Below are 18,577 nucleotides of genomic sequence, written 5' to 3'. Positions count from 1 at the left end.
AGAGGGAATTAAGGATTTTGTTCCCATAAATGGCCTGGTCCTAAATAGATAGCTGTTAGCAAACAACATGTATACTCTTGCATTGCAAGGGGACACATCTACGTCATGGCAGGTGTATTGCTCAGGATCCAAGGAAGCACATTGTTGAGATTGAAGTTGTTTGGTTGAGCGGTTCTTGAGAAAGCTGCATGCTGCAATACTAGAGGTTTTGAATTATGCACTGCACTAGTCGTTTAAAGCACCCATATTATGCTCATTTTCAGGTTCATAATTGTATTTTAAGGTTGTACCAGAATAGGTTTACTTGTTTTTTGTTTTTTTTTAAACACCATACTTTCACCATACTCCTCTTTTCACCCTGTGTGTTTAGGTCTCTGTTGTAACTACAGAGTCAGACATCTCACTTGTTTTAACTTCAGAATGAGACATCTCATTTCTATACTATCTTTGTTGGGAGTCGCACATGCGCAGTAGCTAGGTAAGATCACATCAACTAGATAACTCTTTCTCCAACTTTGGTCAGTACAAGGCAGGATTAGCTGGGACATGGAAGTAGTTCTTTTGTAGATTATGGTGAACAAGTGTGTGTTATAGCAGTGATTTGCCATTGAGAACGAGCTAGTAGTAGAGTAACCTCAAGGAATGGGCAATGTTGTCTGCCTCCCCACTTCCCTTCTCCCTTGTTAAAAAATAATTTTATTTTTGGTGAGCCGTGCATTTGAGTCCTGCTGTTCTTCCCATAACTTATTCTCTATTCATCAGAGGCAGAAGGTAACAAAAACAGGTTTTAGCTGCAGCTGTGCTTGCAGCTGAATGTAATTCAAACCTCCGGGCAAATCATGACCGCTCTGCTCTCATGGACTGTATTTTCTCACAAACAGATTATATTTCCACCTTTGGCTGTGTTCTGATCACATTCCTATACTATATCAGCATGCGTGTGTGCATGCGTGAGCTTGCGTATAGATAAGACTTTCTGATTTATATGATATTGTAATACTGGGGTTGGGTGCACTAAACTTGGCTTAAAGGACTTAAAAGGGAACATACGTTTATCCATACTGTACATACCAATATATATCACTTTTGTAGTCATGGGGAGTACTGCTCCACCTGTGAAAACAGCTGCAAATAATGTGCCTCTAGAGGAGCTTTGTAAAATCTGAGAAAACAAACCCTGATGATGGCAGATGTCTTAGTTTGGACTTGTAGACAAATGTAAAATCTGCCTTTATAAAATTAGGACATAGAGTTTGAAAGATGTGACTTCACCAGGCAAGAAGGGTCTAACAAGAGGCACTATCAAGTTGCATTATGGGAACTGTAGGATGCAGAATCTGTGGCGCTTGACCTATACCTGGCACTAAAAGTCAGCATATCCCAGCCTCTGTAGCATTAGTGTTAAGACCTCTGTCAGCAGAATCCGTTCTTTTAATTTAATCCTCTTGGCCCCCTTGGGAGCATTAGGCGTCCACCATGGATCTCCACCTCACTCTCCTCTGCGCTAAGGTCTTTATTTTTTGCCACGAGGTCCCCATAATGGTCAGTTCATCAAGCGTGGACCGCCTCCAGTTGGATATAGGTCTCCCTAGCTTCCTTTTGCCTTGGGGATTATAGTCCAGAGCTTGTCTTGCTATGTTCCTTGGATCTTACGAAGTCTATGACCGATCCATCCCCATTTTCTGGATTTAATTTCAATGTGGATATGCTTCTGGTTTATGCGTCTCCAAAGGTCTACATTTGATATTTTGTTGGGCCACCAAATCCTCAGTATGTATCTGAGACAGTTGTTAATGAACACTTGTAGTTAATTAATGATATACTGTGTATATAAATACGGCAGAACCCATGGGCCCTGTAGAATAACAGGAACTTTGAGTGATGACTGACAAAAAAATACAAGTTCATTGCATGTCATATTTCATTAGTGGCAAGCTGTGTCAGACTGTAAGGTATACATTTTGAGACATGTCCAATGGTCAAATGAGCTCCTAGTGAATCATAGAACTATGGTGTAATTAGAAATACAACATACAAACATATGTGTCCTTCATCTGTAAAAAAACTATGAACAAGTTTGGCCACAGCATTGACATTTGAGTACATCGGCCAGTGGCCAGCGAAACGAAGGCAAAAGGGCAGATTCTATAAAGCGATTTTAAAGTAACTGTGTTTTTAGCTTTCCACTAGGTCACTAGTGTGTTTTGCATTAGTTCATGTTGTATTTTGACAACATTTCTCTCATGATTATCAACTTTTGTCTGGGATGCCCCAGATCTGCAGTTATTAAGACTCCTCCCCCTCTCAGTGCTCGCTCCACAACATTGTTACTGAACCACAAATAGAATTTTGGTTTCCTAAGCTGTAAGGCAGTTGTGATTGTTACAAAGTAAAAAACTGTTCTAATTTCTGAAATAGCCTTGGGGAAGGGCAAAATATTTTTTATTTTTTTATTTTTGCAACTCTCTAACTCACATTTAGCTGTAGTCTAATTCTATTGACCAGTCTAACATACTGTACTTGAAATCAGATCCCATGATCAGGTAACACTTTTTTAGTTTTTTTATTAGAAGTCCCTCTGGAAGTTTTACGAGTCTTGTTAGAAATCATTTTGAAGAAATACTGCACTGAGGAAAACACTGTGTGTGTGTGTGTGTGTGTGTGTGTGTGTGTGTGTGTGTGTGTGTGTGTGTGTGTGTCTACTCTCTCCATGTGACCTCCTGACCTTTTCCCTTGGGAAACCTCAAAGGAAAGACTTTACGTTTTTGTTCTGTACCAGAGCCAGAAGAGCATAGCCAAATCCACAGAAAGTAGTCACATGAATGGCAGCGATTGTTGATAAGATTGATGTAGCTGTACGTGTCCATGATTTACAGAAAATCTGAAATCAGCATATGTCTTTAAACATAGTGATAAACGTAACCAGTAAGCTCCAAGTAACCTGCACCCCAGCTTCTGTGTTATCTGGAAATGACTTCAGTAGGACAGATATGAAAGGTGTTATTAGATATCGACTAACATGAACATGTCAGGCCCAATGAATAAAGTGAAACAACATTGCATTTCAAGTTACTGATAAAGGATCTATGCATGGCAACATTAAGATTTGTATTTGTGTTATGGGTTGTAATAAACACTGCAGTTTCTTGGTGACTGGGAGCAAGTTACATGTTGTTTTGCAATTCGCTATACAAATTTAGATCAAAGATCATTTTTAAGAAGGACCTTTGCACACCATTTTATCAACAATGATAAGCAGCTGAGTATATAAATGTTATTTAGTCCTGTTGCCACTGCCATATTGTTGTCTGTGCTCCCATCAGCTGTGTCCAGTGTAACCTAGATGTGAGTGGACTTAGCAGTCAGTTTATAGAATTTAGAGCATGTCTTTAATAGGTTGTAAAAAAAAAAAATAGGACAACTCCTGGGAATGAGCATATGCTGCTTTTGTGGTGAATTTGATGATGGTATGGTTGTTTTTCCTGTTGACCTAACATCCCTGTCATCAGGTACCGTTATACACATTAACACAGAAATGTGAGTCTTTGACATCTAAAGGGTTGCATAACAGGATTTGCCATCATCTGTATAGGCAGTTAATGATTTAAGAACTAGTTTAACATTTTTGGAAATACTCGTATTTGCTTTCCTTGCTTAGGTAATGTTCTTTGAATTGGACAAACAATATATAGCATGTTTATTGGTGAGCTTTAGAGGTGCTGGTAGGAAGATGTTGCTTAATCTGAACAGGGACGGGCTAGCTGTGAGGTAACTGGCTGCTGGTTGTATCCTCATATTTAATTGACAGACATGAGAGTAGTATTTATCTTCTCACCTAACTCTCTGCAAGAAAGTGAATACGCGTATTTCCCAAAATCGCAAACTATTCCTTTAATTGATTGATGATTGATTCTTATTCAGTCAAGTCTTTATTTTAGAGGTCCCCATGTTTTTCTATAAATCCGTTCATTTTTTCCATCCACTCTGTTATGCTAGGTTTCTGTTGTTTCTCTGTTATAAGATCATGTACCTCCAGCCCTGTGGACATTATGTGCACTCACATACTTTTCTACAGAGCTATATGTCAAAACACATCGACAGTGAGAGTCTCTGCTAAGCACTAATGGCTTGTCTGTTTATGTGTTGATTGAAGTGGAAATAGGGGATTTCAAGCAGGAATCAATACATACACGCAGCCACATGCATGTTCTCTGCCTTTCTCTTAAACTATTTATTGTTTAGAGACCTAGTTAAAGTTATGAATTTATTTATTTTGTAAAAGCCATGAAAATCCAAAGAAGCTATGATTGATGGTATGTTTGTCTTCTCTGTTCTTTTAATGTCCCAGCACAAGTGTAGTCTGTTTACAATGTTCACTCAGATCCCGGTCTATATTAGGAAGGATAGTCTCTTTCGATTTAAGCATTATTTCAACAAAACAGTTTTATTTTAAGGTTTTTATAGAGGTCGTTAACATAATCCAGAATTTTTTATGGCAGTCCTCACAAAGTGCTGATCTATTATCAGTTTTGACTCCCACATTACTTTCAATAGAAATGTAATATTACATTAAAGTCTAGTATTTTTTATGTCTATTGGTAAAAAAGTACATTAGTTATGTAAGAGTGTAAGGGTGTGTTCAGACTGTATGCAAAGTAAGTTAAAGAAGCTGCACATTTGCATATGTCAGTGCAAGTTAACCCAAACATATCTATTCGCAATAGACAGGGGAATTTAGCTGAAGATCTGATGGTGCCAGTTGAAAATGGTTCAACATTTTAAGAACAGGAGGAATTTAATGAAAAGAGCTGGAGTCATACACACTTTGTTCACACGCTTGGTGTGTATGTCAGCTTGCTACAGCTAACAACTGTAGTCCAATGGTTAAATTTGTCGGAGTAAAGTGAGGGGAACATTTTCTTCTGTCTTAACTTGCCTTAATAGTGTAGTAGTTTCTGTCATTTCTTGCCCAGATAGAAGCACTCAAATTAACTTAAAATTGATATTGTACAGATCTTAAATCTCCATTGCAAATGAAACAAATACACAAAAATGATGTCTTAGAAGGTCATCAGAAATGGCCACAAGAGGAAGGAAAATTAAGGAAAAAGGCAAAGGTCCAATCTCCAATCAAAACCATCCAACCACCAGTTATTCTGATGGCTATAAACTTGTGAAAACAGCATGATGTGAACATGACATTTTAAACAGCAATTACATCCCTGCCCGGGGCCTTAACCTCCACCCCACCTCAGTCTCCTGAGAGGAATTATCCTCTCACACGTGTGTGCCTCTCTGCCTGCACACACCTGTCTGTCTGTCCATCTGTCCGTCCATTTTCCTGTGTGTCGGCTGGCTGCTCAGCAACTCACACAGACCTACACACATCTTGACATCCACAGAAACAACTAGGATGAACTGTCCATACAGGAATATCTGGTTTTACTATTTTATACATTCCTTCCTTCGGGCAAAACATGGTCGCTGCTTAGCATCCTTTTATAACCAGCAATTACTTCCCAGCATCTGCACACCTGTCTATATTATGCAGTGTCCCTACATGTCTGCATTGCCTAAACACAGAGAGAGCATAATTATTTCCTGCAATTACCTTAAGCACCTGCCTATACCTGTCTGTCCACAGATCTGTCTGCCAGCTGACCTGTCTCCATGCAAAGTTGTCTTCATCTCACTGTCTTTATGTCTGTTGACTGCTGGAAGGAAAAGAAGGTACCTGAAAGAAACCCAACACAACATACAAATAAGTAAAATGAAAATAGATATTTGGCATCATGATGAAGCTTTTGCCCAAAAATATGTAGTGACACTTTAAAAATCTTTTAAATACAACCTTTCATTACAAACTTACAGCGTATCATTTTAAATGTTTCGGTGGTTTTTGTTGAGGCTTGATTTGCGCCTATTTAAAGTCAGTTAATCAAGGGTTTCATTTATTGTATCAATGTAGCTGGTTGAAGCTGTGGTACTTGAAGCAATTGAAAAAGCCCTATGATTTATTTTAATACTGTGCTACCAAACAGTATTTTTTGTTTGCTACTATCACTTCTCAACACCCACTCCCCTAATCTAAACCCCCAAACTACCTTCAGAAGTGAGGATTATCTCAAATGAGTCCAGTCACACAGTGGACAGGCAGTAATAACATGTTGACCCCCTTAGGTCCAGGCCTCAGTGTCCTCAGAGAGAGGACATCCATATTTAATGAGAACAGAGAATAATTCATATTTAGAGATTTGGAAGTCTTGTTTCACTCAGTTCAGTCACTCATGTTTTTTAACATGACCATGATTGGTTAATTCTTATGAAAGTGTTGTTAATTCATTTGTAATGTGCAGCTGTTCCTGGGTTGAGTGATTTTGGAATTTACTACTTGTGAAAACGTACATACAATTATTCTTATTCACATATTTAATTCTATTATTTTCATTTTTTTTAAATGAAGAAGAAATCACGTTTTTTTAATTTGGACCATTGTAGAATGCAGATCATTGCCTACAATATACGTCAATATTGATATCATTCAATTCAACGCTTTACATTAAGAAGTATCACAGTGTTCGAAAGAAAGATAGATGTCTCATGTGCCCCCAACAGGAGCACTGTTGGCTGTAATTAATCCAAATAGTTGTTTTGAGTCTGGCTGCCAATACACATCTCTCACCAATATACTTACTGTCGATGCAACTTAGAGTGTGTGAAACTTCTCAGGAAGCAAGCAGAGAAGTTAAAAATAGATAAAATAATGATTAAAACGTTAAAACATCCCTGTCAGTCTGATACAAATGGCAACAGAAACCAAGCCTTAACATTGACAACTACATGATCTATCCTGGAAGTCTTGTAAGATGAAAAAAATATCCTAACAATATCCACTTTTATTCAAGTTTTAGATTTAAATGGACACATGTGGAACATAATGGATTGCCATGGATAGGGGTACTTGAGTTTATCTGATGGAGCTGTGAGGGAACATTTGACAGAAAAAAAGTTTGAGAACAGCTGCTTTAGGGCTTTCCAAATGTCATTACCATTAGTATCTCAATGTCCTGAATGACGTTCTGGTAAGTAATCATGTAATAAATGTTTCCAAACCTTTCCCTGAACCAGCACCATCTTTGACTGATTAAAAATGACAAATTATGTTATTTTAATCATCATTTCAAGACAGATTCCTTTTGGCTGAAATCCTCTCTATCAGTGTCTTTCTTTCCTTTGGTAGAGTATGTGAGGCTGAAGCAATCTAATGGATGAAGACAACAGACGTCTGACTGATTAATAGTTGCTTCAGCTGAAGACTGGAACAGACAGCTCACGGATGTCTTTTATCCTGCAGATCAAAATGACTCGAGATGGATTCGCACAGCATCAGTGTCCTGCAGGGGTCACAACCATCTTAATCCGTCACAGTTTGCTGTAAATGGTAGCTGGTGTCATGTCCTACTGGCGTTCACTGTATAACCAGAGGACCAAGGGAAGGATTGGCAAATATTTGAGCACTACAGGAGTCTCCATGTCCAGGCAGAAAACGTGTGTGGCTTCTTTGGGTTAAATCTCAGATTTCTTGATGGTGAATTCAAGATAGATTCAGAGTTGATTTGCCTACTGCTCAGGATGTGCATGTAAACTGCAAATTAGGCAACATTTTACAGATGTTAATGCTCACACTGATGTAGGCTACATACACACTCACAAACAATGATCTGCAAGCATTAGCAAACAGTATACAACCACATGCAACCAAACACACAAAGCTCCATGGTGCAGACAGACATTTCATGGCCGATGGTTTGAGTGATGAGAGCAGCTGATTGCATCAGTGTTCAGAGCACGGAGGTTAACACAAACGCACACACATAGAGAGAGAAGGCAGAGTGAACACCCACAAACACACACACACACTCTCTCATGATGCAGGATGGGGATGAATCCTGTTTAATCCTGTGGTCAGTGCGTCCCAGGTGGGTGGGGTTAAACCTTCTTAGGGCTATCTCTTACAGGCCAATGGTTCAGTCTGATGGCATCCCCTGATACAATGGCAGCATTTATTCATATCCATAGAACAGAATAGAATGATACCGCAATAGACTTTAATGTATTTAAGTGAATTAAGATAAAATACAAAACAAAAATGGTGACACTGTCCTGAAGCTGCATGTTTCTGGAAGTTAGATCACGTGAGCATTTATGTAAAACAATATTCATGTTTTTTATTCTTCTGACAAGTGACAGCACCAAAATAAAAAGATTAAGAAGCATTGTGGTGTTCCCTGTGTGATGAATGTAAACTACACTACATACAGTACGTATGTAGGCCACGATATTGGTCCAGTGATGTGAGACTTATTGATAAGGTTGTGAAACCAAAGTATGCTATAATAAAAAAATGTTAGGCTTACATATTAAGGAGTAACACAAACTCTCCTTTATTAGAGAAGGAAGCAACTACAAAATGAAATCTTGACTGTATTGGTCACAGACCAGTCTGCCATTATCATCATCTGGGAATATCGCTGCATTGTCCCACTTAATCTCCGTAGCGTCCTGTATAAACCTGACGCTGCACAGACCACGGACGCCGCGCTGCTCATCTCTACTTTTACTGAGAGATTGGACACTGACACACAGGTCTGCCGGCAGTCAGCGGCCACCGGGCAGCCTCGACACACTACCGTCCCACCGGGTAAGTCGTGACTCTCCAGATTGCCACTCCGCATCAGGGTGCCAGTGCAACCATTTCTAACCATCTGAACAACTGATAGTAGGGTTTAAATCAAACTCATTACAACATTAGTGACAAATAATGAATGTTAATTGAATAAATGAGAACACATTCGGAAGACAACGGAATAACTTAAACACCTGATTTAACACATGAGACTCCAGGATTAATTTTAGCCTGGCTGTTAGCCTGCTCTGGACCAGGCTAGTCCCAAAGAATAAATCTCCATGGTAACTTGGCTGGGTTTAATTCAACCTGGTTTTGTGCAACCAAATCCGAGCTAAATTCATCCAGGATAACTTGAATATCCCGGCTTCATCCCTTTATCCTGGTTTTGTGCAACAGGCCCCGGGACAGAAGCTGAACGGTAACAGTGGGGTGTCAACATAAACTGGCCAACACCGTGTACCAAATCAGACGTCACTCCACCCTCGTTTTGAAGCATTCACTTTGTAGGCTATTTCTTCCTTCTCTCCCTCCCTTTCCATGTTCTCCACTTCTCCCTCGCAGGCCACAAGTGTTTGATTCGCTGTCTGGCCGTGCATATTAATGAGAAGGGGACAGCGGGCTGCTTTTTAAAAGAGCTGCTGGCGGCCCCGCAGCAAGCGAGAGAGAGACCTAAACGACCGACTGGAGGTTCATCCAAGCGCTCGGGACGCACAGAGTTGCACAATCAGCGCCAGACTCAAAGGGACTCCAAAAACAGAAACCCCTCAGCGGCTCCTTCAGTTTTGCTCTCCAAACAGTCACTGCAAGTGGATTTTATTTGCACATCGAAAGACTTGTATTGACTTTTTTTCCCCGTGTGTTTTCGAGTGCTTGGATTTTTAGGAGCTGGTTTTAGTGAACTTTTTTCTTTTTCTTTGTGAAGACATGCATCGGTGCACAGCGGTGCTGCTTTTGTTAGTGGTGGCCTTATACGTCCTGAGTGCAGAAGGTAAACATAAAGGATTTCTATTTGTTCATTTTCAGGTTGTAATTTTTGAAAATGTTGCATTGAAGTGATAGTAATGTAACTAAATAACAAATGTACAGTATGTTTTTTGACGCCTTATTTGCATTGCTATGTGTGAATGGAGGGATTTAAGTGTAAAATCAATCTTTCCATCCAGAGTTTGAAACGTGAGTAGAGTTGATGCCAAAAATCCCCACATTCCCAGCTCAGGTTGTGAAAATAACAGCTTAGTTAAAGTGTCTCAGTGGTGTGTTGGCCTGCTCACAAAATGACTCTGTTGGCATTACAAATATGCAACATGCTGCATGCATTTTACTGTAAATCTGATCTCATAACATTTAATTTAGCACTTTTTTCATAACCCTATTTCATCCATAAACCTTAAGAATCAACTAAAACTCGAGTGTGATGATGAATACAACTGTGGTGTAAAAATCTGATCTCATCATGTGCCCTTAAGTTGGCATTCACACACATTTTAACACCCTGAACACCACTCTTGGACTCTGTGTGTCTGGTCTGGCAGTGCAAGTGAAGCTCACAATATGTAGCTGAAAATATTTTAAGGCCAATACTCATTGGGCAATAAGGGATTTAGGGATTGAAGCATTGTTGTGACATATTTTATTAGGAACAAACTGTACAGCACCAATCTAAAAGTTTAATTGTACCCAGTGGAAGACTTGTTTTTGCAAAACTAGGAAAAACTATATGCCTGTAAGCCAGGGGCATTGCTAGTCTTTATTAGCTCTTTGAAAAGCACATATTGCTTAAATGTACTTACGTAGCATCATAGTTTGCGGCAAAAGAGGGGAAACCATCATCTTACATTTAGCTCTCAAAGTTGCTTACATTTTGAGATACAAGGTTTCATTATATGCCGCAAACTACTACAAAGAACTGCTACAGACTACAAATTTTTGTCTATTTTTGTTATTGCCACTCTTCATTCCAACCCCAACCGGCCCGTCAGACACCGCCTACCAAGAGCCTGGGTCTGACCGAGGTTTCTGCCTAAAAGGAAGTTTTTCCTCGCCGCTGTCGCACTGTTGCTTGCTCTGGAGGAGACTACTAGAACTGTTGGGTCCTTGTAAATTCTGGAGTGTGGTCTATCTGTACAGTGTCTTGAGATAACTCTTGTTATGAATTGATACTATAAATAAAATTGAATTGAATTGAATTGAAATTTAAACCTAAATGGCACGATATACATGAGTAAACATGTCTTTAGAAAGGAGAGCCCATCTCTTCCCATAGACATAAGTGTTGAATCTATTTACCCCCATAAAACCCCCATCCCACCATACACATGAATACATTAACCTCAGAGCTTCTGTTGTCCGGTGTGTCTGTGCTGAATGTTGGCACCATCATAGGGCTCGAAACAGATTTAGTGGCCGGCGGTGAGGACAGATAGCAGATGATGGATGAAGGAAACCTTGGACTATCCAGGTCATCACCTCCCACCACAAAGATACAACCCAGCACAACTAAATTCCCTCTGCCTTTTTTCTGCCGCGTTAAGTCACAGCTACTAGAAAACTAGACATCAAGAAGGAGTTGGACTGAAACCAATAAATGTATAAAGTGTGACTGCATGTTGCTTCAGGTGCAGGCATCCGTCCCTAATGGGGTTAGGTTAGTCTGATAGAAAAGCAGCATAAAAAAGTGTTTTTTTTTCTGTTAAAGCCACAGGTTCTTTCTGCTTAACTTGAATCCTTTCAGTGTGAATTCATCAAATCATCTGAGCTGCATTGAATGAAAAAGTAAATCAGTTATTTTTGCTGACGTGCAAACCTAGGTTTCCTAAGCAGCACACAACCTATGTTGACGAGAAATTAAGCCCATTTTTACATGCAAATTAACCCCCCAAACACACACACACACACACACACACACACACAAACACACTATTTTTAATTTATTTCTGTTTTCAGTTATTATTTATTTATTCTTATTTTAAACATGCACTGGATTCTAGAAGTTATATTGTTATATAGTTATATAGTTCATGAATTAAGCAGTTGTCTGAAAGAAGCCGTGTTTGTAAAGCATGTGATGTTTCACCAGACTAAAATAATCTGATAATCCACCCGCATCAGTGTGTGATTTCAAAATTGAGGAGCCAATTTGCTGTCAAATGGCACAAAGAATTAACATCTCTTTCACTTCAATGTTCACTGCACTGAGACTAACTTTAATAATCTTTCACACAACACGATCAGTTTCCATTACTCTGAATTCACCAGCATTGCAAGATCATTATGTTACTTTTGAGGATTTTTTGCCTTTGTTTTGTTTCTCGACAGCCTACAAGTGCAGGTGCACCAGAAAAGGGCCAAAGATCCGATACAAAGATGTGCAGAAACTGGAGATCAAACCCAAACACCCGTTCTGCCAGGAGAAGATGATATTGTGAGTGAGACTTTCATTGTCTTGTTTCTTTTCTTCGTTCTTTTTTCCTAATTCTAGGTAACTTCATTGTATGTCCAGTTTCCTTACTGGCTTTCTACCTCTTTTTCATCTCCTTCTTTTTTACCATATTTCCACTATCCTTCTCTTTCTTTGTACGCTTCTTTTCCTTGATCTCTTCACTTTTTCCTAGTACCCATCTTTTCCTCTCTTTTCATATACTCATTTTTCTTTTTTCCTCTCCTTCCCTTTCTTCTTTACTTCTTCTTCCCTTATTTCTCCTTGTATTGGAATGCACAACAATATCGCAGTATTTATATCTGCTTCACTAAACAACTGTGACGTTTCCCTGACCATAAACATATTTGGCCGCCGTCCAGGTATAGTCAAAACATCCTGCCATCTGCACTTAGGAGGATTTACAGTGTGATGATTAACTGATGATTTAAAGGCACACTGTAGCCATGAGTGGGACATTATTTATTAGAATGGAAAGGTGGAGAGAAAAGAAACACCACTTTCCAGAACTCTCAAGAATTCCAGAATTGTAATTTCCTCTTGCAGGACTAATAAAGTATACATTATTATTACATTATTATTATTATTATTTCAAACACTTTCTACATGACAATCTAAAAAAGGGTTCAGTTAGATGTTTAACACATATGTGCAACATCTTAGGTTACATTTACACCGCTATGTTTTGGTTTTTAAGGGGAGTTTTGAGCCAAAAGCAATCTCTGTGCACACAATAGTTTTCAGCTCCAGTAAAAGAACTAATATCCACTTTAAGTAACACGCCCAAACTGATTGTCTCATGATCATTTTCGTATACTGGGCATGCGTGCAGGGTGAACAACGAGCAGCATGTAGACCCCGCCCGTTGCTGGTAGTTGCCATGGCACCGTTAGTAGCTTAGTCTCACGTCTCAACGTTGGCGTCAGTGTTGTGTTGCCAAAGGTCTCCGTTTGCAGCCGTTGAGACTGCAAAACAAACCCCGGAGATTCCAAACCAAAACGTAGCAGTAATATATGCATCATTTTCACATGCATCTTTATTATATTACATCATACGAAAAATAGCAAAGGTATTTGTGTCTAAACAATGTACGTTTACCTATCAACCAAACAGTCTTATATTTCTATTATAACTTCCCAAACTGGAGTGTCAGTTACAGTTGTAGGTTGCTTTGTGAATTACAGTCTGTTTGATCTGTCCACCTACTCTCTCCCTCTCTGTCTGACCTTTGACCCATAAAATCACAGCTCGAGCAAATAGACAGCAATTATGTTCAATTTGAGCCCTCGTGGAATGCAGCATGATAACTAGGCCTCTTCCTCTAAAGGGGTCTTAGTTATCATGTAACATGATCCAAACACACTCAAAGTATCCTGCAGCTCCCAGATAGCCAAACAACTTTGAATAAATAAACTTTACACATTTAACATTATATATACGGTATGTAGTATGTATGTAGGTCAACCAGTGGAGACGAAGTCTCAGAAGCTAGAAATGTAAGCCATGATTTGTGTGTGGAATTCCTTTCAAGATTCATGTCAAAGCTACATGAAGAGACAGCAGATGGGGATGGGGATGTTATGTCAGCCTCCCTGGAGTCCGTTTTTGTTCAAGGCACAACCGCTGCTGCCACCTACTGGTACATAACATCATACTGACTACAGCGTGGGTAACAGCAGTGAGAAAGTGATAATGTGGATGTGACATATTGCATTTTAGGGACAAAAATGCAAGACAGTGCCATGTAAATCATTACATTTTAGAGTTAAGACTTGGTTTTTTAGGTGGAGGTTAGGCATATATAGGGTTATAATTAGACAAGTCTCCAATGAATGAATGAATGTAAACCAATGCAGTGTCCCCTTAAGAGTATGTCACGTCCAAACCCAGCTGGCTCTGCTCTGAAGGCCAATCAAAACAGAAATAAGTGGCCGGATATAAAAGCTATGCCATAGCAAATACACAGGTATTTGTGCGTGTGTGTGCGTGTGTTAGGAAGTAGATTAACCAGATTGCATGGATTGATCCTATACATTATAGTATTGTCAAAAGATAAGATAACTATGTTTAGATTGTGGATTGTAAGCGCACAAAACAAGCAAAATGAAAATGCTGCTCTGGTAAGTTTTAATGTGCAATTTATTTATTTTAAATTTTTTTGTGAAATGATTAATTGATTGATCAAACAAATAATAGACAGATGGGGCGGCCTCTAGCTCACCCAGTAAGAGCGTTTGCCCCATGTTGGCTGAGTCCTGCAGCGGCCCGGGTTAGAATCTGACCCGCGGCCCTTTGCTGCGTGTCATCTCCCATCTCTCTTCCTTTTAAGTCTATCTTGAAATAAATAAACAATAGACAAATTAATTTATAATGAATACAAATCATGGGCTGGAGTATCAAAGTTGATGCTCTCTAACGGGCTACTATTATTAAAGTAAACAACCTTTAAAGTGACATAAGTTGATATAAGGTTTGAGTCTTGTCTGTATAGAAGACAGAACATTTACCATGTTTCCAGCTAATTTAAATAGCGTTAACACAAGTTATTGTGTGTTAACAGTTAAAGTTAGTTAATATTTTATGTGTCATTTTTCTTTTGTGGGGGGAAAATGTTCCACCAAAACAAGTTCCTTCCTGAGACCATTTTGATCGACGATTATGATTAGTTTTAATAAATGCACGACCCAGAGCCTTTTTCTGTAGAGATTGGTCTGGCGATATGAGACTAAATCATGAGTAATAATAACATTAATCAACACTCATGAGAAGTGCTAGAATTGGTCTATTTCAGCTCTGAGGTCAGTTTCTGTGTGAGTGTGTGTTACCCAGCCACACAGCCGTTATTTAAGGCTGCTCTATTAGCATGAGATGGGGGGCCACCAGCCGCTGGTGCCCAGTGAAAAACGAGCCTCAGCAGGCTCCGGAAAGCCACAAAAAGAAAGAGCATAGGAGAGAAATGATCGGGAGAGTCCCCCTCTGGCCTTGGTTGCAGCCGTTTGGCTTACAGCTCTCAATTTGGCATTCTGAGCGACCACTACTAAACTACACATATAAGCTCGGAGCCACAAAATGTCCCTGTTTCTCCTTTTTCTTTTCTTCCTCTCCATTTTCTTTTCCTTCTTTTAATTATTCAGTCTTTTATCTACTTTATATATTTTTTCACCCGCTTTATCTGGGTTTTGTTTGTTTTTCTTGCTGCTTCTCATCTTCTCCCTGTGTTGTAATGCCTGTCTGATTTGCATTCAGATCCTTAATTTAAGAAAAAGTATTAATGCCACACTATAAAAATACTCTTTTACATGTAAAAGCCATGAATTCCAAATTAAGTATTTAGCGTATTTTAGCAGTTTTTGAATTCTCTTTAATGGATGTTCTTAGTTGTTTTTAACCTCCCTTCAATTTTTCACATTAAATTGCCTTTTTGCTGAAATGTGCTATAGAAACGAAGCTGCCTTGCCTATTCCCTTTTGCTCTTTGACCTCTCTCGCAGCCTTTCCTTCCTCCCCCTGTGCTTATGAAACATTTTGCTTACCATGTTAGGGCCATGTTAGTGGCTGCACTTCAGCTGACCAGGTGAATGATAATGAAGAGCAACTAAAGCTCATATTAACACAGTAACTAGGTTCCACCTCTGCAGAGCAGCCATGGATAAACTTTCAGGGTGTGTGTTTATCACTACAGCATTGCTGATAAGAGTCCATTGGCATGCATGCATCCAAAAGCAACTTCACGTTCTCTCTGTCAACCACACTCAGAGCTCAGTTCTTCCATAACACGGCATGTACAGCAGCCTCTCAATAGCCACACAAAATGGCAAAATAGATGCTAAACTCTTCAACCTAAATCCTTATACCTCATGAATGCCGTGTTTTTATTGAGAGTCAAGTCTTTTCTCTTCCAGTAAACTCATTTATCATTCATGGTTTGGTGAGCCTTTGAGTGTGTCCCTGGATGGAGAGGCCCCATGGCATGCTGGGTGTTTTTCCCACATTTCCCTTGTTTGGCCTGAATATGCCACATGCAGGCAGACTGTCTCTACCGTTGCCTTTAGCAGAGAGTTACAGACAGACCAATTGATTCAATGAGCTTAGATGTCACATTGTTTAGTGGCAGCTCTATGATATCACTCCATTGCCAAGTAATTGGCCGCCCTGGGCAAGTTGATCCTTTGAATTGTGAGGGCATTTAACTGTGGAAATGTTATTGAGAGAAGTTTAGAATAGCAGCTCAAATATGGGGCAAAAACATGTCAAAGGCGATACAACTTGATTGTCTCTATTCAAGTTACTCAGATGGGCTTTCACAGTTTTCAACACCCCTAGCATTTTTACCTGATTCAGTTCTTTTGAAGTTCACACAAAAACCTTTAACTTTAAGATGGCTTATGTAGTTGTTATCAACCTTCTTTTAAACCTAAGAACCAAATATCTAATTTAGAAAAAAAGGTACAATTATCAGAGACACGGCAACACAGAGACAAGACGCAACGGACAGAGAGGGAATAATTATGATCAGTATTCTCTTTGACTTCACATTGCCAAAACAGACAAATAATAACCGTAGTGATAATGTTCATTATGTATAACATGGTTGTCTATTTCTCCAAACCTATTGTGCAGCCTGATTAAACCATTTTAACCACAAATGACCACACTCTAAATGTCAAATGTGTATTTCTTAATCTGTACATTTTCTTTATCTAAATACTTCTCCGGTAGCAAGCAGATTCTGATGCCACTGATTATGAGTGAATATGTGACTTGTTTAAAAGATGGCCAACATGTGTAGCTGGGTTAGCACAGTTGGTAAAGCAGGCGCACACATAAAGAGGTTTACCCCTTGATGCAGCGGCTGTGAGTTCAACTCCGACCTGCGGGCCTTTGCTGCATGTCATTCCTCCTTTTTTTCATGTCTTCATCTGTCCTGTGGAAACAAAGGCCTCGAATGCCCCCAAAAAGATGGCTTATATAAAGCAACTTCTTGATATACCTTACAAACTTGAATGGAAGTGCATAATATTATGAATGTTTTTTGTTTTTTTATTCTTATATTTTTATTTTACCTTCTAACATCTCTGGGGTTTATTTGTTTGATGTTGTTTTTGTTTTGTCTTTTCTCCTTTGCTCGCCCTCTCAGTGTGACGATGGAGAACGTGGCTCGGTTCAAAGGGCAGGAGTATTGTCTCCACCCCAAACTTCAGAGCACCAAGAACCTGGTCAAATGGTTCCGTATCTGGAAGGACAAGCACAGGTAATAATCTTCTAATTCCTCAGAAGGTTATGCCCAAGATTAAATGAGGAAAATAAAATGATCATAGGTTTGAGACAAAAGAGTGATTGAGTGGTGTTGTCTAAATATTCTCATAAATGTTGTTGCGGCTGTTCTAGGTAGCTCTTGTCAGCATGCAGTCCACGAAAATACCTAATCATACTACAGATGAAAACATGTATTATTCTTCAAAGTGGCTACAATCAATGCTTACAATGGATCAAGTAACTGTGTGTGAAATATGAGTGCCACTCTTAGTGACAAAAGCACAAGCAGCAATCACCCAACTGTGCAGTTCCCCTCAGCTTTTCAGAGCTTTTCCAGTGTCTTTCTTTAGCGACTAGCTGGAAAATGTAGTGAAGCATTTATCAGCTAAATGGTTAAATAATTACAGTCCAAAAACAGAGCTGAAGGGAGTGGATTTTAAAGGCAACTTTCTGCTAACACATTCATCGTATCAACTTATAACTATACCAATATTGTTTTCACAGCTTGTTTCTGCTGCCCTTACACAGCCAGAGTTTATGTAATAGACACATTTAGCAAGACACAAAACTAAAAGGCTCATAATTGATGTTAGCAACCTAAATGTATTCTTTCCTAATATATTTCCCTTTTTGCTGCTCTAAGCACAACCATAATGCACACACCACACAACCTGCCTCTGTTATCGCTGACTCTGAGTTGTGACCATGTCCAAGCACAGTGGCCTCTCTGTGAAGCTTTATTGATTTGTTTTCTTCCAATTTCTACTCTCACCATACCACCACCATGTGGAGAGGTTAGAGTCAGCCACAGATGAAAAGCCCTGTGAAGACGGCAGAGATTCAGTATTTTGCTGAGTACAAGAGAACATTTCCACGGGGACTCTGTGGGTTAAATGAGGTTTAAATCTATGTTCTTCCACTTAAGTCACTTTTCAGCTTCTGGAGCTTCTCCCTGCACTGTTGGAAAGTGTCATTGTAGCCGTGTGAGGACAGTAGTTGAGAGACCTGTTGGTAGACCTTCTCATTCTTAGTTGCCCAATCTAGCTCTCACTGGATCCACTCCTCCGCAACCAGACACAAAAAGTCTTTACGTCCTCAGTTGTGTGTGTGTGTGTGTGTCTATATATATATATATATATATATATATATATATACACTCACCGGCCACTTTATTAGGTACCCCATGCTAGTAACGGG

General features: G+C 39.4%; 1 protein-coding gene and 1 long non-coding RNA gene across 2 annotated transcripts in view; one reads left to right on the top strand and one right to left on the bottom strand.

Annotated features, from left to right (window-relative positions):
* Positions 1-545: 545 nt before the first annotated feature.
* On the bottom strand, positions 546-16,450 carry LOC117951897. Its single transcript, XR_004658275.1, has 3 exons — positions 16,440-16,450; positions 14,543-14,548; positions 546-618 (listed from the first exon to the last, which is right to left on the bottom strand). It is a non-coding gene; the product is annotated as an uncharacterized LOC117951897 (long non-coding RNA).
* The window catches only part of cxcl14 (chemokine (C-X-C motif) ligand 14), an 11,944-nt gene continuing 2,591 nt past the window's right edge, over positions 9,225-18,577 (top strand). Inside the window, exons 1-3 of the mRNA XM_034883871.1 lie at positions 9,225-9,677; positions 12,005-12,110; positions 17,262-17,375. Of these exons, the coding sequence (XP_034739762.1) occupies positions 9,614-9,677; positions 12,005-12,110; positions 17,262-17,375 (284 nt within the window). The 5' untranslated portion in view covers positions 9,225-9,613. The remainder of the gene's footprint in view (positions 9,678-12,004; positions 12,111-17,261; positions 17,376-18,577) is intronic.

The sequence above is a fragment of the Etheostoma cragini genome, chromosome 10, assembly GCF_013103735.1.
Source record: "Etheostoma cragini isolate CJK2018 chromosome 10, CSU_Ecrag_1.0, whole genome shotgun sequence".
NCBI classification, from domain to species: Eukaryota; Metazoa; Chordata; class Actinopteri; order Perciformes; family Percidae; genus Etheostoma; species Etheostoma cragini.
This window is presented reverse-complemented; position numbering and strand designations above follow the sequence as displayed.